At 42.1% G+C, this 27745-nt stretch overlaps 2 protein-coding genes across 4 annotated transcripts in view; one reads left to right on the top strand and one right to left on the bottom strand.

Moving 5' to 3' along the window:
* LOC142670566 (serine/threonine-protein kinase SBK1-like) overlaps positions 1–27745 on the top strand; it is a 151761-nt gene that overhangs the window by 5147 nt on the left and 118869 nt on the right. The window lies entirely within an intron of this gene.
* Positions 1476–10992, bottom strand: LOC142670290 (uncharacterized). 3 transcript variants are annotated; one of them, XM_075847111.1, is made up of 2 exons: positions 5311–10591; positions 1476–4496 (listed from the first exon to the last, which is right to left on the bottom strand). In XM_075847111.1, the coding sequence occupies exon 1, from the start codon at positions 9337–9339 to the stop codon at positions 8407–8409; it is 933 nt and encodes a 310-aa protein (XP_075703226.1). In that variant the 5' UTR covers positions 9340–10591; the 3' UTR covers positions 1476–4496; positions 5311–8406. The 3 variants fall into 3 exon arrangements, 1 of the variants encoding a protein (XP_075703226.1); XR_012851772.1 differs by lacking the exon at positions 5311–10591 and adding an exon at positions 10599–10992 and having other exon boundaries at positions 2255–4496; XR_012851773.1 differs by lacking the exon at positions 5311–10591 and adding an exon at positions 5047–5299 and having other exon boundaries at positions 2255–4496.

Consider the following 27745-nt stretch of genomic DNA (forward strand, 5'->3'; position numbering starts at 1 on the left):
GTCCATCATATACTGATGACCTCTCCGGTGAAAACGTCATCAGTTGTCCGATCGTGGAAAACCCCTTTAAAAACTACATCACGTCCCACAAAAAAAAATGTAAACGGAAAAATAAAAAAGTTATGGCTTTTACTGGTACAAAAGGAGAGAGACCCTGCCCATGTAGACTGCACTCTACAAGAGAAGAAGAGACTTTTCCCATGTAGACTACACTTTACAAGAGAATGAGAGACCCTGCCCACGAAGACTGCACTCTGCAAGAGGAGGAGAGACCCTGCCGCGTAGACTCTACAAGAGAAGGAGAGAGACCCTGCCCGCGTAGACTACACTCTACAAAACAAGGAGACAGTAGGTGAGGGTAGAAACTGGTCATCCAGTGGAGTAGGGCAGCGGGTTATTTCAGCGTGTAAGCTTTTCTGAAGAGGGGATGTTCAGGTTACTAGTGAAGGTTTGGATGGTGGGAGAGATCGGATGTGTTGGGTGAAAGAGTTCCAGAGTATGGGGGATGCACAGGAGAAATCTTCTAGATGATTATGTGAGGAATAGATAAAAGGAGAGCAAAGAAGGTCTTGTGAAGACCGGAGATTACGTGTGGGGAGGTATCAGGAGATTAGGGCAGAGCTGTATAGAGGGGACCATTTCTGGTCCAGATATTTTCTGGGAGATTAGGACAGAGATGTATGAATGGGGGACAAGTTGTGGACTGGAGATTTTGTGCGAGGTATCGGGAGATTAGAGCAGAGATGTATGGAGGGGACAGGTTGTAGACAGATGATTACATGTGGGTAGGTATCGGGAGATTAGGACAGAGATGTATGGAGGGGACAGGTTGATAGCCTTGCGTGTAATTTTTACGATTTTGAACTTCATTTCGTAGGCAATGGGTAGCCAGTAACCGCAGAGATGGAATGAGGGGAGAGGTAGCTTTACCCTTGCAGCAGAGTTGAGAATGGGTAGCAGGGGTGCAATAGTGTTAGATGGGAAACCACAGAGAAGGCTGTTGGAGTAGTCTAGACGGTAGATGATGAGGACATATTTTCTGGCATGTTTGTCTGTTCGAGGGTGAGGAAAGACTGACTTCGATAGGGTTTTTCAGGTGGAGGCGGCAAGAAATGGTAAGGATTTGGCTGTCCCGTTTGAAATTAGGGTTATCCCAATGCAGCGGACCTGTGAGACGGGGAAAAGTGTGGAGCCATTAACTGTGATTGATAGTTCTGGTAAGGGGGGTTGAGTGAAATGGGGTAAAGATGATTCAGTTTTCTCCTTGTTGATCTTAAGGAAGCTGTTCGTGAAAGAGGAGATAGCTGTTAGACACTCTAGATAGCAGGGAGGTGTCGAAGAAACCCCTTCCAGGTAGCACCTTTTGGGATGGGTGCTCTAATGGGCTCCCTCTGCTTTGTCAGGTGGTATTCAAATATGGTAATTGAAGTATCAACAGTATCAACCGTGAGATCAATAAAGACAATAGCACTCTGTTGTCTCAATCAATATTCTCATTTATTATCAAGATACATAGGTTAATATACCCTCAGGGCGTACCCTCTAACCAGGGTGTTACCTCTCATGGAACAACCAATCATAACATTTTACACGTAAACTGAAAATACGTCATAGGGTACCTTCCCACTGAGGTCACGTGATCTTTCTAACACCTGCAAATCCTGGCCTACAAACAATAGAAATGTAGGAGGTTTTCATAAGTGTATGTGATGATTTCATATATATGTGTGTGAAATACTGAGATAAAAGAATTAATTGGAAATATAATGATTATTTCAGGTCTAGGCGTTCTGCCAGACTCCTATCTACCAGTATTGAAGGCCACGAAAAAGAACACAAAGTAATAACTTATTCCCTTGTGATTCAAGCAGTAACAGAAAGAGATCATTACAAAATGGAGAATACATATCTTCATAATCCGGCATCCTGCTGGATAATTCATAGTGTAGTTTAATACAGAGAACATAAGCAATTTGACCATCCATCACAAACCCCCCTTTTTCTCATATTAAAATACAGAGATTAAAAATTATCTGATTATAAACCTCAAACAAAATAGTGAATAGGGCCACTACTAATAATATAATGCTATCACCAAGTTCAGGTTTGGGTATAGGGTCCCGTCAGTGCGTTGACAAGTCCCGTAGTTGCTTGTCTGCACGGCTGCTTGGATTTGTTGGACTCTACCTTTGTCAATATTTTTTATGGTGATAACAATAACAGCATGCCCTGTATAAAAGTCCTAACATGTATATAAGATATAAATGGCAAAGCTTTAATAAATGAACACACACTTAGTGTTACATGGTGGGGTGTTCACCCATTCACCAGGTTCTGGCCTTGTGCATAAAATCCCTGTGACATAGGGTATTGTTGATTAAAAGGTTTCGGCTTATGATAGACAATTTTCTTAGCCTTCTTACATAGCATAGGTATCAGACATGCTACTAATTTAACAAAAACGTATATAATCAATATTATGAGTAATATATGTAAAGCGCCTTGCATGAGTCCTGCAGCCCATCCTCCAATGCCTCTGAACCATGAGTCCTGCAGCCCATCCTCCAATGCCTCTGAACCATGAGTCCTGCAGCCCATCCCCCAATGCCTCTGAACCATGAGTCCTGCAGCCCATCCTCCAATGCCTCTGAACCATGAGTCCTGCAGCCCATCCTCCAATGCCTCTGAACCATGAGTCCTGCAGCCCATCCTCCAATGCCTCTGAACCATGAGTCCTGCAGCCCATCCCCCAATGCCTCTGAACCATGAGTCCTGCAGCCCATCCTCCAATGCCTCTGAACCATGAGTCCTGCAGCCCATCCTCCAATGCCTCTGAACCATGAGTCCTGCAGCCCATCCTCCAATGCCTCTGAACCATGAGTCCTGCAGCCCATCCTCCAATGCCTCTGAACCATGAGTCCTGCAGCCCATCCTCCAATGCCTCTGAACCATGAGGCCGGGTTCAGCCATGACAACCAGTCTGGCCAATCTAGGTTCCAATCTTCTTCAGAATTGGCTTTCCTAAATTCCTCCTTTAATTGCTGTGCTTGTTCAATATCATGTTTAATCTGTACTGTCCCGTGGGGATCTATATAATGACAGCATGCAGGACCCACTATCTGGCACATACCCCCTTGACTTGCAGTTAAGTAATCTAACACAAGTGTATGTTGGTTAGTAACAGTAATAAGCTGTCGGGTAAGTACTGAAGATACATTTAAAGCATCAAATATTAATTCGGTCATATTGTCAAACAACACTGCTAGTTTTTCTATGTTATGTGCATTTCTAATTGGTCCTCCAAAGATAGATAGAGCATATCCTAACTTGGTGTACCAAGGTAAGTGTACCAATGGGTGGGCTTTTTGCTTTCCCTCCCTTTTGTACAGCATATGTTTTGGTACTTTATCATAAGGAAGTGCATCCTTGTCCCATGTCCAGGTAGCAGACTGTAACCTAGCTAGGGTACAGGTACCTGTGGTAGTCTGCAGGATCCATTTATATGCATTATGTCCGCACACTATATATATATCATGGGGAAGGTCAAACCATTGCATACTTCCTAGTGTTAACATATGAGCAAAATGAACTAAGGGAAAAGACTGCTGTAATACACACCAAGGACAATTTGTTCCCAAAGACCCATGGTATACTCCTGTGCATCCACAATACATAGTGTCATTCCCTTGTAAGTCTGTTTCTTCCATATACCCTGGATAACGTTTACAATCAGTCTTACTTCCTGAAGGGAAGAAATGGCCATATTCCCAACTACCATTATGTATGTACCGTTCTACCAGACTTGGTCTAAATACATCTGAGGTCTGTTGGGTTTTATTGAAACTTATCTTTATGCCTTTTATGGGGATCTCACCTAGTGTCAGTGTTTTAGTGACATTTTTAGGGACCCATTTTCCATTTTCCTTTTGTGTGAGAATCAGTGCCTTACCAGGTATCAGGGTTAGATTTACCTGCCACCAGGGATCCTCCATCCATCCTGCTATGGGTAAAGGCACACTGGTATTAGACCATGTATACCTTTTTGTGTTATGCTTTACCTTTGAGGGATCCCAACATGTAGTGTTAATAAGTTCTTTCTCACTAAGGGGCACAGCCATGTATGGCATGGATTTTGAACTTATAGGACTGTGTGTGCATATCCAACAATCAGATAAGTTTGTTAATGCTGTTATAATTTGATGATGTTTTAAGAATTTATTGTCCACTTCCTGCTTGAGAACTTGAGTCATCGTCCCCACGAGGGGAAACATCAACACCAACCCTGCCAAGGGCAACATCATCGATCGAGGCGACGTCATCTGGGCTGATAACCTTTTTGCAATGGCTTGCATGTATCCAATTGGCTCGTCCTTGGAGCTTCACTGATGTGGCGGTGACCAGCTGTACTTCTACTGGTTGGCTGTACCTTGGCTCCAGACTGCTCCTGTTGTGTATCTTTGTTACCACCCAGTCTCCAGGTTGTAGTGAGTGGGTACCTGAAAGAAAGTTTAGATCTGGAATAGAAGAAAGGATTAGTTTATGTGTCCTCTCCAGTTGTTTGTGTAGGGCAGCCAAGTATGTGGTCATATTGTCATAATGCTTTTGTAACTGCAGTCCTGTCTTTGGCATATTTCCAAACAATATTTCATAGGGAGAAAGTTTATCCTTCCCTCTTGGCGCGGTTCTTACAGAGTATAAAGCCAGGGGTAGACATTGTGTCCACGGTAAAGAAGTTTCATTCATGGCCGCCTGGATTTTTAATTTCAAAGTTCCATTTAGTCTTTCTACCTTACCACTGCTTTGTGGGTGATAGGGAGTGTGAAATGCTTGTTCTATCCCAAGGCTTTTTAATATGTTCCTCAATAGTTCTTGGGTAAAGTGAGTACCTCTGTCACTTTCAATTGTCTCTGGTACTCCATAGCGGCACACTACCTCCGCTATCAGTTTCTTTGCTGTGGTATCTGCATTTGCTTTAGCCACTGGAAAAGCTTCTGGCCATCCTGAAAATAAATCAGTGCAAACAAGTACATATTGGTACATTCCCACCTTAGGTAGTTGTATGTAGTCCACCTGTAATCGCTGAAAGGGGTAGTAGGACTTAGGAGTGTGTTTAGCTGGTGTTTTGGTGGTTTTACCAGGGTTGTGTTGTGCACATGTCATGCAGCCCTCTGTATATTTGGCTGCTGCATTTTGAAAACCTGGAGCATGCCATGTCTGTAACACTAGCTGGCTCAGAGCTCCCTTTGAACAGTGTGTTTTCCCATGGGCTAGGGCACACATCATTGGATATAGTGCTCTTGGTAGGCAAACCTTAGAATTAAGATGCCTCAACTGTCCTAGACCTATTGCTGCACCTCTCTCCTCCCATTCTGCTTGCTCTTGAGGGGGTGCTTGGTCCTGGAAAGCACGCAACAGGATCTCTGTGATGGGTTGTAAAACAGGCTTCACAATCATCAGAGGGAGAGCAGCAGCAACCTTTGCCGCTGCATCTGCAGCCTCATTCCCTTTTGATAGGAGATCACTGTTATTAGTGTGTGCCTGTACTTTGACTATAGCTGCTTGGTCTGGCATGTGCAGTGATTCTAAAAGTTCTTCTACTGCTTTTGCATTCTTTATAGGTTTACCTGCCGAGGTCAAGAACCCTCTGGCTCTCCATATTGTCCCAAAGTCATGTGCAACTCCAAAGGCATATCTGGAGTCAGTGTATATGTTGACACGCTGCCCCTTACCCAATTTACACGCCTCAGCGAGTGCTTTTAGTTCTGCCTCCTGAGCTGCTGGAGGGTAGGGACTGTTGTATGACGGCCTTACCATTGTGGACCACTGCATACCCGGTGAGGAAATGTCCTTTGTCTTCGCTCCAATATCGAGATCCATCTACAAAATACTCAGCATCAGGGTTAATCAGAGCAACATCAAATATACTGTTTATGCCGTTTGATTCCATATCCACTAGGCTTTGACAGTCATGTTCATGTTCAAAATTAAATAGTTCATCATCAGTGGATAGTTGAAAAATAAGGGGGTGTCCATGTCCCTGTCCCCCCACTCCTCCCTCCTTTTGTTCAGAATCTAGGGACAGGAGTGTAGCTGGATTCAGAACAACACAACGTTTGATAGTCACATTAGGGGACAGAAGAGTAAGTTCAATTTTAGTAAGTCTTGCAACTGATAAGTGTTTTGTCTTGACTGTTCATCATTTCTTGCACTGCGTGTGGGACTTGCACAATAATGTCGTGTTGGAGTACAATGTCTGTTGCTTTATCAACTAAAGCTGCTGCTGCTGAGACAGCGCGTATGCAGGTCGGGGATCCTAGTACAATGGGATCCAGAGTAAGGGAGTAATAAGCAAGAGGTCGCATCTTGCCTCCATGATCTTGGGCTAATACTCCAGAGGCATGGCCTGCCTGTTCATGGCAGAACAGAGTAAATGGCTTATTGTAGTCAGGAAGTCCCAGTGCTGGCCTTGTAGTCAGGGAGTCCCAGTGCTGGCCTTGTAGTCAGGGAGTCCCAGTGCTGGCCTTGTAGTCAGTGACAGTTTCAGGGAGTGAAAATTGTCAATTGCCTCAGGTGACAGTACAAATGGGTCAGAGGTGAGACAGTCATATAATGGTTGCATCATAGCAGAGGCATCCCTGATCCAGGCTCTGCAGTATCCTATTAAACCCAGAAAAGTCCTCAATTGTTTAGGGTTTCTAGGGACTGGGTGTTTCTGTATGATTTCCAGCCTGTCAGGGGTTAAGTGTTTCATACCTTGGGAAATACAGTGACCAAGGAAAACAACTGTTTTGGCACATAATTGCATCTTGTGCGCGCTCGCTTTACAGCCAACTTCTTCTAGGAACATTAATAGTGATTTGGAATCTGTTTCACTGTTCTCCAGACTCTCACTACAAAGTAACAAGTCATCTACATATTGTAGTAGAACTGAGGACTGATTGGGGGGGCTGCCAGGTGTCCAGAATATCTTTCATGGTACATGAGAAGATATCGGGAATTTGCGGCACCCTGTGGCAGCACTACCCAAAAATACTGTCTTCCCCTATGTGTAAATGCAAAATACTGCTGGCACTCTTTATCCAGCGGGATGGAGAAGAAAGCATTGGCTGAGTCTATAACGGTGAAATAGACTGCAGTGCCGGGGACCTGGTTGAGCAGGGTATGTGGGTTAGGCACTTGTGGTGTATTAATTATTGTCACAGCATTCACAGCCCGTAGGTCATGTACCATCCGGTACTGTACAGGTTGACCGGGCAGTGTCTTTTTCTTTACTGGGTAAAGAGGAGTGTTGAAAGGCGAGATTATGGGCACTATAAGATTGTTTTCCAGTAAGGAGTTAATATCCTTTTCTATAGCAGCATCTTTCTGTGGACTCAGAGGATATTGCTTTATACATACAGAACGGTTCTGCATGTCTGGTTTTAAATTTACTTGTACAGGCGGCACATTTAAAACTCCTACATCCATCTTATCTTGTGCCCATAGTTTTTCTGGGATGTCTGCCAACCAAAGGGGAGGGGTACTGGGGTCTTTTTCAGTGTCCGGCATACTTGCCATACTAAGGAGTTTGCATAGCAGGGACTCTGGAATGGCAGAGGTTAATATAGGCGTGCCAGAAGAAAAGTCCAATTCTGCTCCCAGGGCACTGAGTACATCTGTCCCCAATAAATTGTAGGGAGTGTGTGGTGACACTAACACACGGGAGACAATTGATTGTGTGTCATGTATATTCAGTCGCATTGGTTTTGTTAACTGTAACTGAAAAGATGTTCCCTCCACCCCTTCACAATCTATATAGTCTGGTGATAACAACTCTGCCGGTACATATTTGGTTTGTAATACAGTTCTGGCTGCCCCTGTGTCTACTAGAAAAGAGGTATTTTCCCCTGTGGGTAAAGTAACAGGCACCATCAATGATGGACCTGTCGGGGGGAGCACTGGGCAGAGGGAGACATCAGGGTTGCCAGTTTCCTATGCAGCAATCAAAGAATTGGGAGGCTCAACTGGACGGGAGGGACATCGGGCTGAATAATGACCCTTCTTATCACAATTCCAGCATGTAATCTGGCTAAGATCCCTTCTCTGGGTTCTCAAAGTGTCTTTTTGTTCCCTGCCTCTTCCTCTATAGCCCCCCTTTTGTTGCATCGGGGCGAGACGGGTTCTTTTAGGAGCTAAATCTAACTCTGCACCTTTTGCAATGCTTACTAAATCATTAAACTGGCATGTACGCCAGTCGGGGCGGGATCTTTTAACAGCTTCTTGTACTGCCGGCTTAAGACCGGACATAAAAGTTATTTTTAGTAGGCGCAAGTCTTTTGCATCACCTTCTTCATACCCGTGATCTAACCACTGCTGCTGTAAAGTTGTGGCATAATTAGGGACTGACTGTTTAACATCTTGGGAAAATTACATAAAACTATCAGTTTGTTCCTGTTGAGTAGCATCTACCCAGGGCTGCATAGCGTTCAGGTATTCTAGTCCTGATTGCTCATTGGTTTTATTTGCTGGTACGGGATTTGTAATAGCAGCTTGAATTTGATTTTTGAGTACTTCCCCTCCCTTTGTTTCTACCAGGCTCTCCATATCTGACCATGTAGCACGGTAAGCTAGATGTACTGCTCGCAGCTTTCTATGGAAAGCGCTGGGTGTTTTCCGTGGGTCTGGGAGTGTGCCACATACAGCTAGTAAATCAGCCGGGCTCCAGGGGCGATACACAGTGGCTTCATGTGACTGGATTTCCCCTACTGCCCCAGGTACTGGTTGCCCGTCTACATCTACTGGTTTTGGTCCCCTGTGTATATGGATACTTGATACTAACGGAAACAATCTAGTGGGGCGCTGCGTACCACAACTGACACAATATCCTGCAGTGAGGGGGTTCTGCTGCCCACAGTGTGGACATGTCCAGCAGCTGCCTTTCTTGCTATTTTCAGGATAAGGAGGTGGCGCAGTTGCTGCTGTGGGGCTGTTTGGCAGTTGTAAAGGGGTTAACACATTAGTGAGGAGCTTTTCACTTAAAGGGTCATATAAATCATACATTATTCCATGATTTGCTTCCATACTCTTATGTTTTGTGTTACTCACTCTCTGTGCTACCTCATACCACATTTGGGCTTTTTCCACCATGTTATTGTCTTTCAACCATCCAACACAATTTGTCATAAATCTTTTCCAATCACATTCTGCTAATGTTCCATAGGACCCAACTCCCATCATTTTAAACATTCTTTTACAATCCTTCACAGCCTCAGATCCTTTTGCTCTTTCTACTATTTTGATGGCAGAGACCCACGTCTCAGGGCTGTTCCGCATTTTTGTCTTACTATTTCCTGACCCCATGGTCAGAGGGCGTAGGGTAGTCTCAGGAAAACTCCCCAGCTCCAAACAGACAGACCTTAGTCTGTTGACAGATATCTCAGACAATCTATCTTACAGTTTCAGAAAGACTATCAATATCAAAAGTCGTTCCTTCAGACAATTCTAGCAGTGGGATATCCTTTTCTCTGATCCCTCACTGTTTTGAACATCAAGAACAGACAAAATGCTGCCAATCCACAAATTACAAGAGCAAATCCTTCAACACAATCTACATTCATGAACTTCCATTGATTGAAGCAGGAGTTGGTCACATTCATTTCAAACTTCTACAAACCCTTCGTCTCTTTCACTTATGCAGAACACTTGCTGCCGGGGGGTGTCTTTCGGTTCATACAGCCTATGATGTAGCATATATCCCAAACTCTTTCCTCTAGCACTTTGCAATGGTTTCACATGCAAATTATATTTGGTAACATATATATATTATCCTCCCCGATCAGCCGTTCACTCTGTGGGTTGTAGTTTAGGGGCCTGTTATGTATGTTGGTGATGATTTCTTTAGGGGCTCTGGGTCTGAGCCAATACCAATGTCCTTCGCTGTAATTAGTCTGGGTAGTTATACTACTCCGACACAGGTGGCATCTGGGGTAAGTGTGAGGGTCATTCATTGAATACAGGATGTTATATTACAACGCTATTCAATCCAGCGGTCTGATGTTATACTACTACAGACTTAATTACTTGGATGTTATTTTCCATCAAAGTGTATATGCCGGATTATCATGTGCTAGAAATCAGTCTGTACTGATTCCCACCTTATGCCAGTCTGGCAATGCATACAACTGGTTTATGGACCCTTACACACAATATCACTGTCTGGCAGTGAATTAGGAAAATAAAAATGATTTTCTAATACAGTATTAAAAGTTTCCCCTATTGTACTGGGTAATGGTATTGAGTGCAAATTCAATATAGACACAATTGCTCCTCCTTGCACTGAGTGAATATCGTCTTCTATGAAGTGGATATTACTACTGGGCTGGGAGCCATACAGTTTCAACAATTTGATATGTATGTCTTCTCACAGATGTATTCAACATCACACTACACACTATTACACTTGTCACATACACCCCCATGTAAATCCATTTAACAACACTACCATCCTGACAAAGGACCTGATTATTACGGGACCCCTTTGTAGAGACTTACAAAGTACGTTTCCAGGGACTTAACAGAGTGGCTGAAACAAATGGTGTAACATAAAGTCTGTTACTTACCGCACGGTTTTGGTTTCAGTGACTCCCCAGGTCCTTCCAGATTAGTGGACTTTGCACAAAATTCTCATTAGGAGGTCCCAGGCTGTTCGGCACCATAACTGTCGAAGAAACCCCTTCCAGGTAGCACCTTTTGGGATGGGTGCTCTAATGGGCTCCCTCTGCTTTGTCAGGTGGTATTCAAATATGGTAATTGAAGTATCAACAGTGCATCGGGAGATCAATAAAGACAATAGCAATCTGTTGTCTCAATCAATATTCTCATTTATTATCAAGATACATAGGTTAATATACCCTCAGGGCGTACCCTCTAACCAGGGTGTTACCTCTCATGGAACAACCAATCATAACATTTTACACGTAAACTGAAAATACGTCACAGGGTACCTTCCCACTGAGGTCTTTCTAACACCTGCAAATCCTGGCCTACAAACAATAGAAATGTAGGAGGTTTTCATAAGTGTATGTGATGATTTCATATATGTGTGTGAAATACTGAGATAAAGAATTAATTGGAAATATGATGATTATTTCAGGTCTAGGCGTTCTGCCAGACTCCTATCTACCAGTATTGAAGGCCACGAAAAAGAACACAAAGTAATAACTTATTCCCTTGTGATTCAAGCAGTACCAGAAAGAGATCATTACAAAATGGAGAATACATATCTTCATAATCCGGCATCCTGCTGGATAATTCATAGTGTAGTTTAATACAGAGAACATAAGCAATTTGACCATCCATCACAGAGGTAACATCAAGACCAGAGCGGTAAATATGACCGAAAGTTTAGATGGAGAAGAGTAAGGGTATGTCAAAGAATTCAACAAATCTGCGGTTAGGCAGAAAGGGGAAGATTTGCCCTTATTTCCAGCCAGCTACAAAAGTGTAAGGTAAACTTAAATGTAACTTTTATTAGATATCATTAAATAGGTAGGTTAACCAAAACAAACGACACACTGATTTAAAAATAAGCCAATGCTCACTGGCAGTAAGGGATCTGCATACTGAGGATGCACAAGATCTGTGCAATGTAATTGATCAGCATTTGAGAAGCGTCTGCAGTACGCTCAAAGCGCTGAATAGGATAGTGACAGTGATTAACTGTCAGTGAAACATTGCATTAAAATATAAGTAAGGGTATGTTCACACGCTGAGCAAAAAACGTCTGAAAATACGGAGCTGTTTTCAAGGGAAAACAGCCTCTGCTTTTCAGGTGTTTTTGAAGCTTCTTTTGAGGCGTTTTTTATAGTGTTCAATGGAAAATCAGCTCCGAAAAGCGCCTCAAGAAGTAACATGCTACTTCTTTTTACGGATTGTCTTTTTACGCTCCATTTTTTAAAATAGGACTAAATGCTGTTTTTCCCATTGATTTCAATGGGCAGATGTTTGTAGGCATTCAGCTTCTGTTTTTTCAGGCGTTTTTCGACGTGTAAACGCCCCAAAATACGCCTGAAACCACTGCGTGTGAACATACCCCCAGGGTTCCAGGACACTGAGGGACACTAACAGAGAGAGGGTGGGACAGGGAGGAGTAAATGTTTACTTTGTAAGGTATGAGGAGATCCAGGAGAGGGCCAAGTGTGTGATGTCAATGGAAAAGAGAATTTGTATCAGGAGGATGTGGTCTACTGTGTCGAAGGTGGAGGACAGGTCTACAAGGAGGAGCACAGAGTAATGTAGAAGCTGAGGACAGGTCTAGAAGGAGCGGCACAGAGTAATGTAGAAGACGGAGGACAGGTCACACTTTACAGAAGTCTGTGTGTAAGATGTGACTGTTAACCCTTTCACGTGCTATCCGCATATACCCCATGCAGCGAGGACGTGAATCTGCAGACTTCTACCGGCATTGCGGTGGGGAAAGCGCTCTGACGCCGGTGGTGTCAGCGTCCCCGACTTTCCAGCAACCTGTTCTCTGACAGCCGAAACGATTGGTTCGGCTACAGAGAATAGGATTACCATTATTAACTGCTTCCTGACCGCCCACTGCAAATTCACGTCGACGCTTGCTGGGCTCTGTGCAACGCCGATGTGAATTCACAGTAGGTGTTAAAAGATCCAGGTGTCTCAGAGTAGCGAGGACATCCGGGTCGCGCTGTTAACCCCTGCTTCTGGTCCCGAAGACATGATCGGGACCTGATTGGTTCGCAGGGAAAGTTTGTAGTAGGGGACCGATTGCGGGTACTGTCGTCAGTTGCATGGCAAAACCAGAGGCCATACAACGGCCTCCGAGTCTGCCATGCACGGAAGCCTATGAGGACCAGCCAGAGGACTGTGTCACACTAACCGTTTATAATACATTACACTAGCTAGCTAGTGTAATGTATTATAACAGCTATCAGTGCTGCAGGTCTTCAAGTAAAAAGTAAAAAAATAAAGTTATAAAACTGTTTTATAAAAGTGTAAAAACAAGTTATAAGTTACAAAGAATGCTTTTTTTCCTATAATAAGTCATTTATTATAGGAAAAAAATGAAAACGTTAAAAAAAAAAGTACACATATTTGGTATCACCGCGTTCGTAACGACCCAAACTATAAAACTATAATATTTTTTTCCCGCACGGTGAACACTGCAAAAAAAATGTATTAAAGAACAATGCCAGAATCACTATTTTTTTTGGTCACCACCCCTCCCAAAATATAGAATAAAAAGTGATCAAAAAGTCGAATATACCCGAAAATAGTACCAATAAATACTACAACTCGTCCCGCAAATAATAAAGCCCTTACACAGATTTTCTGACTGAAAAATAAAAAAGTTACGGCTCTCAGAATATGGTGACACAAAAAATAAATAATTTTATAGAAAAGTGATTTTATTGCACAAACGCCACAAAACATAAAAGAAAACGATATACATATGGTATCGCCGTAATCGTATCAACCCGAAGAATAAAGTAAAATGTCACTTAGGGCAGATTTACACGAGCTTGTGCGTTTTGCGCGCTAAAGGCACTTAACAGCTCCGTGTGTCATCACCATGTGATGCGCGGCTGCGTGATTTTTGCGCAGCCGCCATCATTAGGACACTCTGTTTGTATGTTTGTAAACAGAAAAGCACGTGCTTTTCTGTTTTCAATCATACTTTTTACTGCTGTTGCGCGAATCACGCGCGTCACACGGAAGTGCTTCCGTGTGGTGCGCGTGATTTTCACGCACCCATTGACTTCAATGGGTGCGTGATGCGCGAACAAATATAGGACATGTCGTGCGTTTCACTCAGCAGACACACGTTGCGTGAAAATCACGGACTGTCTGCACGGCCCCATAGGCTAACATAGGTCCGTTCGACGCGCTTGAAAATCACGCGCGTTGCACGGACGTATATCATGTTCGTGTAAATCCGCCCTCATAGTGCAGGGTGAACAATGTTAAAAAAAAAAGGATAAAAAACATTGTCCGAATTTGTTTTATTGCCACTTTGCATGCCAAAAAAATCGAATAAGAAGTGATCAAAAAATCACATGTACCGATGAAAACGACAGATTGTAACGCAACAAATAAGCCCTCACACAGCTCCTGTGGAGAAAAAATATACAAGTTCTGGCGCTCAGAATATAGCGACAAATTGTGCACATCGTTCCAAAAGCGGGTAAGTTTGGGCACCATTTATCAGTGCGACACTGGCCACATATCTATGAGTTACTATTTATTTACGGCATTATTATACCCTCTTATTATGCCCTGATGTACTCTGCCCAGATTACATATACCGTGATGTACTCCGCACAGATTACATATACCCTGATGTACTCCTCACATATTACATATACCCTGATGTACTCCTCACAGATTACATATACCCTGATGTACTCCGCACAGATTACATATATCCTGATGTACTCCTCACATATTACATATATCCTGATGTACTCCTCACATATTACATATATCCTGATGTACTCCTCACATATTACATATACCCTGATGTACTCCTCACATATTACATATACCCTGATGTGCTCCTCACACATTACATATACCCTGATGTACTCCTCACAGATTACATATACCCTGATGTACTCCTCACAGCTTACATATACCCTGATGTACTCCTCACATATTACATATACCCTGATGTACTCCTCACATATTACATATACCCTGATGTACTCCTCACATATTACATATACCCTGATGTACTCCTCACATATTACATATACCCTGATGTTCTCCTCACAGATTACATATACCCTGATGTACTCCGCACAGATTACATATATCCTGATGTACTCCTCACATATTACATATACCCTGATGTACTCCTCACAGATTACATATACCCTGATGTACTCCTCACATATTACATATACCCTGATGTACTCCTCACATATTATATATACCCTGATGTACTCCTCACATATTACATATATCCTGATGTACTCCTCACATATTACATATACCCTGATGTACTCCTCACATCTTACATATACCCTGATGTACTCCTCACATATTACATATACCCTGATGTACTCCGCACACCTTACATATATCCTGATGTACTCCTCACATATTACATATACCCTGATGTACTCCTCACAGATTACATATACCCTGATGTACTCCTCACAGATTACATACACCCTGATGTACTCCTCACATATTACATATACCCTGATGTACTCCTCACATATTACATATACCCTGATGTACTCCTCACATATTACATATACCCTGATGTACTCCTCACATATTACATATACCCTGATGTACTCCTCACAGATTACATATATCCTGATGTACTCCTCACATCTTACATATATCCTGATGTACTCCTCACATATTACATATATCCTGATGTACTCCTCACATATTACATATATCCTGATGTACTCCTCACATATTACATATACCCTGATGTACTCCTCACATATTACATATACCCTGATGTGCTCCTCACACATTACATATACCAAGATGTACTCCTCACAGATTACATATACCCTGATGTACTCCTCACATATTACATATACCCTGATGTACTCCACACATATTACATATACCCTGATGTACTCCGCACAGATTACATATACCCTGATGTACTCCTCACATATTACATATATCCTGATGTACTCCTCACATATTACATATACCCTGATGTACTCCTCACATATTACATATACCCTGATGTACTCCTCACAGATTACATATATCCTGATGTACTCCTCACATCTTACATATATCCTGATGTACTCCTCACATATTACATATATCCTGATGTACTCCTCACATATTACATATATCCTGATGTACTCCTCACATATTACATATACCCTGATGTACTCCTCACATATTACATATACCCTGATGTGCTCCTCACACATTACATATACCCTGATGTACTCCTCACAGATTACATATACCCTGATGTACTCCTCACATATTACATATACCCTGATGTACTCCACACATATTACATATACCCTGATGTACTCCGCACAGATTACATATATCCTGATGTACTCCTCACATATTACATATATCCTGATGTACTCCTCACATATTACATATATCCTGATGTACTCCTCACATATTACATATACCCTGATGTACTCCGCACATCTTACATATACCTTGATGTACTCCTCACATATTAAATATATCCTGATGTACTCCTCACATATTACATATATCCTGATGTACTCCTCACATATTACATATACCCTGATGTACTCCTCACAGATTACATATACCCTGATGTACTCCACACATATTACATATACCCTGATGTACTCCTCACATATTACATATATCCTGATGTACTCCTCACATATTACATATACCCTGATGTACTCCGCCCAGCTTACATATACCCTGATGTACTCCTCACATATTACATATATCCTGATGTACTCCTCACATCTTACATATATCCTGATGTACTCCTCACATATTACATATACCCTGATGTACTCCTCACATATTACATATACCCTGATGTACTCCTCACAGTTTACATATACCCTGATGTACTCCTCACATATTACATATACCCTGATGTACTCCGCACAGATTACATATACCCTGATGTACTACGCACAGATTACATATACCCTGATGTACTCCACACATCTTACATATATCCTGATGTACTCCTCACATATTACATATATCCTGATGTACTCCTCACATATTACATATATCCTGATGTACTCCGCCCAGCTTACATATACCCTGATGTACTCCTCACATATTACATATATCCTGATGTACTCCTCACATCTTACATATATCCTGATGTACTCCTCACATATTACATATACCCTGATGTACTCCTCACAGTTTACATATACCCTGATGTACTCCGCGCATCTTACATATACCCTGATGTACTCCGCCCAGCTTACATATACCCTGATGTACTCCGCACAGCTTACATATACCCTGATGTACTCCTCACATATTACATATACCCTGATGTACTCCTCACATCTTACATATATCCTGATGTACTCCTCACATATTACATATACCCTGATGTACTCCTCACAGTTTACATATACCCTGATTTACTCCTCACATATTACATATACCCTGATGTACTCCTCACATCTTACATATATCCTGATGTACTCCTCACATATTACATATACCCTGATGTACTCCTCACATATTACATATATCCTGATGTACTCCTCACATATGACATATACCCTGATGTACTCCTCACAGATTACATATACCCTGATGTACTCCGCACAGATTACATATACCCTGATGTACTACGCACAGATTACATATACCCTGATGTACTCCACACATCTTACATATATCCTGATGTACTCCTCACATATTACATATATCCTGATGTACTCCTCACATATTACATATATCCTGATGTACTCCGCCCAGCTTACATATACCCTGATGTACTCCTCACATATTACATATATCCTGATGTACTCCTCACATCTTACATATATCCTGATGTACTCCTCACATATTACATATACCCTGATGTACTCCTCACAGTTTACATATACCCTGATGTACTCCGCGCATCTTACATATACCCTGATGTACTCCGCCCAGCTTACATATACCCTGATGTACTCCGCACAGCTTACATATACCCTGATGTACTCCTCACATATTACATATACCCTGATGTACTCCTCACATCTTACATATATCCTGATGTACTCCTCACATATTACATATACCCTGATGTACTCCTCACAGTTTACATATACCCTGATTTACTCCTCACATATTACATATACCCTGATGTACTCCTCACATCTTACATATATCCTGATGTACTCCTCACATATTACATATACCCTGATGTACTCCTCACATATTACATATATCCTGATGTACTCCTCACATATGACATATACCCTGATGTACTCCTCACAGATTACATATACCCTGATGTACTCCTCACAGATTACATATACCCTGATGTACTCCTCACAGATTATATATACCCTGATGTACTCCTCACATATTACATATACCCTGATGTACTCCTCACAGATTATATATACCCTGATGTACTCCTCATATTACATATACCCTGATGTACTCCTCACAGATTAAATATACCCTGATGTACTCCTCAGATTACATATACCCTGATGTACTCACATATTACATATACCCTGATGTACTCTGCCCAGATTACATTCACCGTGATGTACTCCGCACAGATTACATATACCCTGATGTACTCCTCACATATTACATATACCCTGATGTACTCCTCACATATTACATATATCCTGATGTACTCCTCACATATTACATATACCCTGATGTACTCCTCACATATTACATATACCCTGATGTACTCCTCACAGATTATATATACCCTGATGTACTCCTCAGATTACATATACCCTGATGTACTCACATATTACATATACCCTGATGTACTCCTCACATATTACATATATCCTGATGTACTCCTCACATCTTACATATATCCTGATGTACTCCTCACATATTACATATACCCTGATGTACTCCTCACAGTTTACATATACCCTGATGTACTCCTCACATATTACATATACCCTGATGTACTCCGCACAGATTACATATACCCTGATGTACTCCACACATCTTACATATATCCTGATGTACTCCTCACATATTACATATATCCTGATGTACTCCTCACATATTACATATATCCTGATGTGCTCCGCCCAGCTTACATATACCCTGATGTACTCCTCACATATTACATATACCCTGATGTACTCCTCACATCTTACATATATCCTGATGTACTCCTCACATATTACATATACCCTGATGTACTCCTCACAGTTTACATATACCCTGATGTACTCCGCGCATCTTACATATACCCTGATGTACTCCGCCCAGCTTACATATACCCTGATGTACTCCGCACAGCTTACATATACCCTGATGTACTCCTCACATATTACATATACCCTGATGTACTCCTCACAGCTTACATATACCCTGATGTACTCCTCACATATTACATATACCCTGATGTACTCCTCACATCTTACATATATCCTGACGTACTCCTCACATATTACATATACCCTGATGTACTCCTCACAGTTTACATATACCCTGATGTACTCCTCACATATTACATATACCCTGATGTACTCCTCACATCTTACATATATCCTGATGTACTCCTCACATATTACATATACCCTGATGTACTCCTCACATATTACATATATCCTGATGTACTCCTCACATATGACATATACCCTGATGTACTCCTCACAGATTACATATACCCTGATGTACTCCTCACAGATTACATATACCCTGATGTACTCCTCACAGATTATATATACCCTGATGTACTCCTCACATATTACATATACCCTGATGTACTCCTCACAGATTATATATACCCTGATGTACTCCTCATATTACATATACCCTGATGTACTCCTCACAGATTAAATATACCCTGATGTACTCCTCAGATTACATATACCCTGATGTACTCACATATTACATATACCCTGATGTACTCTGCCCAGATTACATTCACCGTGATGTACTCCGCACAGATTACATATACCCTGATGTACTCCTCACATATTACATATACCCTGATGTACTCCTCACATATTACATATATCCTGATGTACTCCTCACATATTACATATACCCTGATGTACTCCTCACAGATTATATATACCCTGATGTACTCCTCAGATTACATATACCCTGATGTACTCACATATTACATATACCCTGATGTACTCCTCACAGATTACATATATCCTGATGTACTCCTCACAGATTACATATACCGTGATGTACTCCGCACAGATTACATATACCCTGATGTACTCCTCACAGATTACATATACCCTGATTTACTCCTCACATCTTACATATATCCTGATGTACTCCTCACATATTACATATACCCTGATGTACTCCTCACATATTATATATACCCTCATGTACTCCGCACAGATTACATATACCCTGATGTACTCCTCACAGATTACATATACCCTGATTTACTCCTCACATCTTACATATATCCTGATGTACTCCTCACATATTACATATACCCTGATGTACTCCTCACAGATTATATATACCCTGATGTACTCCTCATATTACATATACCCTGATGTACTCCTCACAGATTAAATATACCCTGATGTACTCCTCAGATTACATATACCCTGATGTACTCACATATTACATATACCCTGATGTACTCTGCCCAGATTACATTCACCGTGATGTACTCCTCACAGATTACATATACCCTGATGTACTCCTCACATATTACATATACCCTGATGTACTCCTCACATATTACATATATCCTGATGTACTCCTCACATATTACATATACCCTGATGTACTCCTCACATATTACATATACCCTGATGTACTCCTCACAGATTATATATACCCTGATGTACTCCTCAGATTACATATACCCTGATGTACTCACATATTACATATACCCTGATGTACTCCTCACAGATTACATATATCCTGATGTACTCCTCACAGATTACATATACCGTGATGTACTCCGCACAGATTACATATACCCTGATGTACTCCTCACAGATTACATATACCCTGATTTACTCCTCACATCTTACATATATCCTGATGTACTCCTCACATATTACATATACCCTGATGTACTCCTCACATATTACATATACCCTGATGTACTCCTCACATATTACATATATCCTGATGTACTCCTCACATATTACATATACCCTGATGTACTCCTCACATATTACATATACCCTGATGTACTCCTCACAGATTATATATACCCTGATGTACTCCTCAGATTACATATACCCTGATGTACTCTGCCCAGATTACATATACCGTGATGTACTCCTCACAGATTACATATACCCTGATGTACTCCTCACATATTACATATATCCTGATGTACTCCTCACATATTACATATACCCTGATGTACTCCTCACATATTACATATACCCTGATGTACTCCTCACAGATTATATATACCCTGATGTACTCCTCAGATTACATATAGCCTGATGTACTCACATATTACATATACCCTGATGTACTCCTCACAGATTACATATATCCTGATGTACTCCTCACAGATTACATATACCCTGATGTACTCCTCACATATTACATATACCCTGATGTACTCCTCACATATTACATATATCCTGATGTACTCCTCCCATATTACATATACCCTGATGTACTCCTCACATATTACATATACCCTGATGTACTCCTCACATATTACATATATCCTGATGTACTCCTCACATATTACATATATCCTGATGTACTCCTCACATATTACATATACCCTGATGTACTCCTCACATATTACATATACCCTGATGTACTCCTCACAGATTATATATACCCTGATGTACTCCTCAGATTACATATACCCTGATGTACTCACATATTACATATACCCTGATGTACTCCTCACAGATTACATATATCCTGATGTACTCCTCACAGATTACATATATCCTGATGTACTCCTCACATATTACATATACCCTGATGTACTCCTCACAGATTACATATACCCTGATGTACTCCTCACATATTACATATACCCTGATGTACTCCTCACATATTACATATACTCTGATGTACTCCTCACATCTTACATATACCCTGATGTACTCCTCACAGCTTACATATACCCTGATGTAATCCTCACATATTACATATACCCTGATGTACTCCTCACAGATTACATATACCCTCATGTACTCCTCACATATTACATATACCCTGAAGTACTCCTCACATCTTACATATACCCTGATGTACTCCTCACATATTACATATACCCTGATGTACTCCTCACAGATTACATATATCCTGATGTACTCCTCACATATTACATATACCCTGATGTACTCCTCACACATTACATATACCCTGATGTACTCCTCACAGTTTACATATACCCTGATGTACTCCTGTTCGGGTACTAATCAGTCTCAACAGGCAGGGATAATACGCTGAGTTCGTACGAAAGGAATCACACCACACAGAGTCTGGTACAAAGCTCCTTACTCAGTGTCAGGAGAGGCGTCCCTGCTTTATTACACACATTTGTTCTATATCTCCTTTCTCCTGGGGGTGGGTACATGTTATCACACTTTTATAAAAGCACGTATCACTATAAGCCTCTTGTTACTTGTGTCATCCTTGGATAGGTTCACCCTTATCTGGTCCTTTAGATATGTCTTCATAGTTCATAGTTCGTTCATACCAGGAAGTGACTTGTTATTGTATTAGGGCGTAGTCCCTGTCCAGGGGCCATCTTGCCACGTATACTTATCTAATCCTACTATTGCTTCATCACAATTACGTACACAACTCCTAAGTCTATATTTTATTAAAGAAAGAAAATTATTATAAACATTAACTTCTGTCCACTCCATCCTTCACAGTCCCCCCTTTTATCATTATTTTCTTCATTTCTTAACCTAAGTGTGTCCGTGCTCTGGGAAAGGGGAGTAAAAGGATTTTTTTCACCAGTTTGAGACGAGCCTCCTCTATTAGGAGACCCCCCTTTGTAGCTGGACTTAAAGAGTCGGTGCACACCCTACACTATCTATTCATCTTCAGAATAGTCTCGATAAAGGGTGGTTGTTTTCATGGATGGAGTTGGTAAAAGTCCTTCAATTTCTGAAGAAAACATAAAAGTGGGAGTTACTTCAGTTATAGTTTTAGTCATTAATTTCTTCATACATGGTAATACACAACAAGCAATAACTGCGAAAAGCACTAGAAAAATTAAGATTACAATCCCAATTTGGGCCAGAATTTTCTGCCATCCGGTTAACCATGAGAAATACTGATCCCATGGGTCTGTGAAACCTGAATTTCGTTTTAATTCCTCGGATAAAGAAACAATCTGTTTGATTGCCATGGTTACTTTGCCGTTTGGTCCTGTGTTATCTGGAATAAAAGTACAACAGGTAGTACCTATCATGGCACAAACGCCTCCTTTTTCTGCTAGTATCATATCAAGGGCCATACGGTTCTGGAAAGTCATAGTAGATGTGGGTCCTAACTGGTCAGCTAGACCTTGTAAAGCGTCCCTAGTATAGTTAACAAACCGTTGCTGGTTGTAATAGATATAATTTATCCAATCTACATTTTTGTTAACTGTGATCATAGGGATTAATGATTCAAATCCAGCTGCTACCTGATCCAGGGCCTTGAATTCATCTGGGACCCCCCTTGGGACTCCTATAGCATCTATATACACATGGGGGTCAAAACTTCCTTTCAAATCTCTTTCTTCCCTTGTTAATATGTGACTATTTTGAGAGGTGGTCTCTTGGGTCTCAGAGAGTATATGAAAAGGCATGATCGCTTTCGCCAGGGTGCATTCTCCCTTCCAGTTCCCTTCGATCCGAGTTCTAATTTTCATGTCCCCACAGATCCAATATATATCCCCTAATGACTGGACCTGGTTCTGAAGGAGGCTTCCATTTATTGAGCTATACGTCCCACACCACTGGTTACTAAAGTTTCCTACAAATCTCCCTTCTCCCTCATAATTTACATAACAGGTGTAGTTCCCGGGGTATATAGTAAGTCCCTCTCGATTCTTGGGGGTCTCAGTTATGATAGGATATTCTTTCTTCCAATTTTCACACTCATTTTGTTCAGTAGTAGTATTGGTGAATAAACTAAAAAAACATGGCTGAATTTGTTTTGGGATTTCTAAAGGTACCATACCTAAATGGGGTCTAGCCCCAGCACAAACATAGCAATTACTTTTGTTTACTTTAGTGGCGGAATATTTCATCCATTCCAACCATAGATTTGTATCCCCAAATCCAGTTTCTATAGCCATAGTGTCTTCGAATCCTGGGTTCGCGATTGCAACTATTTGTGAGATGGTTCGGATCCTAGGGGCAATGGGGTTTGGCTGTTCAATAATCAATTTTCCCCATTCTGTGGAATTTACCATATCCATAATTCTAAATGGACCCTCAGGTCCCACATAGCCGAGATTTCCTGTATAAGACGACAGCCAATACTGTCCCCCATCTGTGTGTTTGGGATTTTCTATAGTTAGAATCAGTGGATTACAGCTACCTACATTTTGACACTGGCTACGAAATGGGGTCTTAGTAAGGGTCATCCTAGTTATTAGAGATTTTCCGCAATCATCCATTTTGTTTAAAGCGCTAGGGGGTTGATATCCCCAATCTCTTCCAGTGTTCCATCCCACGGAGCCCCAGTATTTACCCTGAGTTCCCCAATTATCATCCGTAACACATATATATTGTTCTCCTTCTCCTATGGTTTTGATCCAGTGTCTTCCCCAATCATAGTTCAACCCGTATTCCCACTGTCTATGGTTACAGTCTATTATTTGACAATAATCGAATGTGTAAGTGGCTACATGGGTGTTGCTTGAATTAAACCAGAGGACAGTCATATCGTCGATCTTAGTGACCGCTACCTGTCCGGTTACTACCCATGCTGTACCACACAAAAGGATATACTGGATCATTTCGGAACTTCCACTCGTTTGCAATGGGAAGCGTGAATCCAAGTAGGGCGACCCTCAACTTTCACAGCGGTAGGGGTGGTCAGTATGACTTGGTATGGGCCCTCGAATCGTGATTCTAGAGATCCTCGGACATGCTTCTTGACTACCACAAATTCTCCAGGTTTAATGTCGTGGGTGGTAGTATCTGCTTCCGGATCTGGAAAAGAGGAGTATACTGCAGAATGTGTTATTGTCAGTTCCTTACATAATGCAATTACAAAGTTCACTAGATTGTCATTTCCCATGCTAAGCTGCTGGGGGTAGTAGTGGCCTAACCTTGGGGGACCACCAAATAGTATTTCATAAGGCGTCAATCCTGTAGGGGCTCTAGGGGTGTTCCTAACCGAGTATAATGCTATAGGTAATAGTTCTGGCCATGCCATGTTCAGTTCTTGGCTGGCTTTCAAAAGTTTGTTTTTTAGGGTACCATTAAGTCTTTCTACTTTCCCGCTACTTTGAGGATGGTATGGAGTATGTAGTCCTAGATCAGCCCCGACTAATTTCCAAATTGCCGATGTGATATCTGCAGTAAAGGCTGGTCCTTGATCGCTTTCTATTACTTCTGGAATTCCGAATCCGCATATTACTTCTTTCATAAGTTTCTTTGCCGTAGTCCTGGCTGTCAGATTGGTGACCGGGTAAGCCTCGGGCCATCCTGAAAACATATCGATTACCACTAGTAGATATTCGTATTTGCCACTTTTAGGCAGTTGTGTGTGATCTATTTGAATTCTTTGAAACGGATAGGATGTCCTGGCGAGGTGTTTTGCAGGAGTGGTCATAGTCCTTCCAGGGTTGCATCGATTGCAGATTATGCATGTCCGGCAATACTGGGTGACAGGGGTGGATATTCCTGGGGCCAGGTATAGTTTGTTGATTGCCGTTACCATCTGGTTTTTCCCTCGGTGGGTAGGACCGTGTGCCCACTGTACAAGTGCTGGGTACAGGGCTCTCGGGAGGGCAACTCGTTTGTCCTTTCTCCATATTCCTTGTTTATCCACACTTGCTCCTTCCGTCTGCCATTGCTGTCTGTCCTCAGGGGTACTATTGTTCTGGAACATGGTAACTTGGTTGATGGCGTCGGTCCCTTCCACATTTGGTATCTGTTCTCTGGCCCGCGACCTAGTCATAATCTGAAGGTATCTTGTTTGATCCGGACTCCCTTCTGACTCTTTTCCGTAAGTTGCTGCCCATTTTGCCGTCTCGTCTGCCAGCTTTATTTCCTTGTGCTTCTTCTGTTTGGGCTTTTCCATGGGCTTTGGTCTTGAGTATGGCCACTTTTTCTGGACGAGTCAAGGCTTCAAGTAATTCAGCCACAGCTTGCGCATGCCTGATTGGGGTACCAGCAGCTGTTGCAAAACCTCTGATTGCCCAGATCTGTCCAAAGTCGTGAGCCACACCGAAGGCGTATCTGGAATCCGTATATATGTTAGCTGTGTGGTTGGCCGCTTCGTGGCATGCCTCTGTGAGGGCTTTTAATTCAGCTTCTTGTGCAGATTTGTGGGGTGGCATCCGGCCTGCTCGGATGGTTTCGTGCAGTGATACCACAGCGTATCCAGTGTGGAATTTACCTTGTTCATCAGCATAACGTGATCCATCAGTGAAAAGAATGAGGTCCGGGTTGTCAAGTGGAGTGTCAGATACCGTGGAGGGAGATGTTGCTTGCTGCTGCATAAGTTGTAAGCAGTCATGAGATTGTGCATGATCTGATTCTGTATGGGGTTCTTGGTCTTGATCCCCCCTTACAAGGGGCAGAAGGGTGGCCGGATTGAGCGTATGGCAGCGCTGTAAAGTGACGTTGTCTGGAAGGAGAAGAGAACATTGAAGACGCATACGTCGTTGTAAGGAAAGTTGTTTTTGTTGACTTTGAAGTATGATTGCGGATAAGTCATGTGGAGCTAAAATAGTGACTGGATGTCCGAGAATAAAGGGTGATGTTTTGTCCAGTAATATCTGTGCAGCCAGCACAGCTCGTAGGCACATGGGTGCGGCTTGCGATACAGGGTCTAGTTTCGCCGAGAAGTACCCAATAGGTCTAGGTTTTCCTCCATGTGCTTGAGTGAGGACAGCAGATGCATGGCCTTGGTTTTCTGAGATGTATAGTTGGAAAGGTAGTTGGTAGTTGGGGATGCCCAGGGCTGGGGCTGTAGAAATGGTATGTTGTAGTTCACGGAACGATTGTACAGCAATAAGGGGGAGATTGGGCATCCAGGAGGGATCAGAAACGCAGGCGTATAGAGGATGCATGAGTTGAGATGCGTTGGGAATCCATTGTCGACAGTAGGTTACCATTCCTAAAAAGGCCTGCAATTGCGTAAGGCCAGTAGGGAGAGGTATGGCAAGAATAGTAGAGACTCGTTCCGAGGTGAGATGTCGTGATCCTTGTGAGATACAGTGTCCTAGAAAGATAACTTTGGGGGCACACCATTGCAGTTTCTTTTTGGAGACTTTGCAGTTAATTTGTGCGAGAAATGTGAGAAGACTTAGAGAGAGAACTGAACACACGGAGGTGTTTGGTGCTGATAGGAGTAAGTCGTCAACATATTGGAGAAGGGTGGCTTCCGGATGTGCAGCTATCCATGGTAGAAGAGAAGACGTGAGGGCTTGAGTGAAGTGATTTGGGGAGTTCTGCGCACCTTGAGGCATGACAGTCCAAGTGTACTGGGCGCCTTGATGAGTGAAAGCGAAAAGATACTGGGAGTCTTGATGTAATGGTACACTGAAAAATGCATTGGCTAGGTCAATAACAGTGAAGGACGAATGTGAAGGGGGAATGTCACTGAGGAGCGTGTTTGGGTTAGGCACCACTGGAGTTTCCATGATAGTTACTGCATTGATAGCGCGTAAGTCTTGAACTAATCTATAAACAGTAGGGGAACCCGGTATTGATTTCTTTTTGACAGGAAAAAGTGGAGTGTTGGCTGGTGAAATACACTGGACTAGCGCACCTTTGTCCAGAAGGGCTTGGATTTGTAGCTGCAGAGATGTTTCTTGGTCACGACGTAAGGGGTATTGGGGAATACGAGGCGGGGGCACCGTAGGATCTTTGAGAAAAACACGGACAGGAGGGACAGGTAGCTTGCCTATGTCGTCAGGTCCGGTAGA

This window comes from Rhinoderma darwinii, chromosome 1 (assembly GCF_050947455.1).
Source record: "Rhinoderma darwinii isolate aRhiDar2 chromosome 1, aRhiDar2.hap1, whole genome shotgun sequence".
NCBI classification, from domain to species: domain Eukaryota; kingdom Metazoa; phylum Chordata; class Amphibia; order Anura; family Rhinodermatidae; genus Rhinoderma; species Rhinoderma darwinii.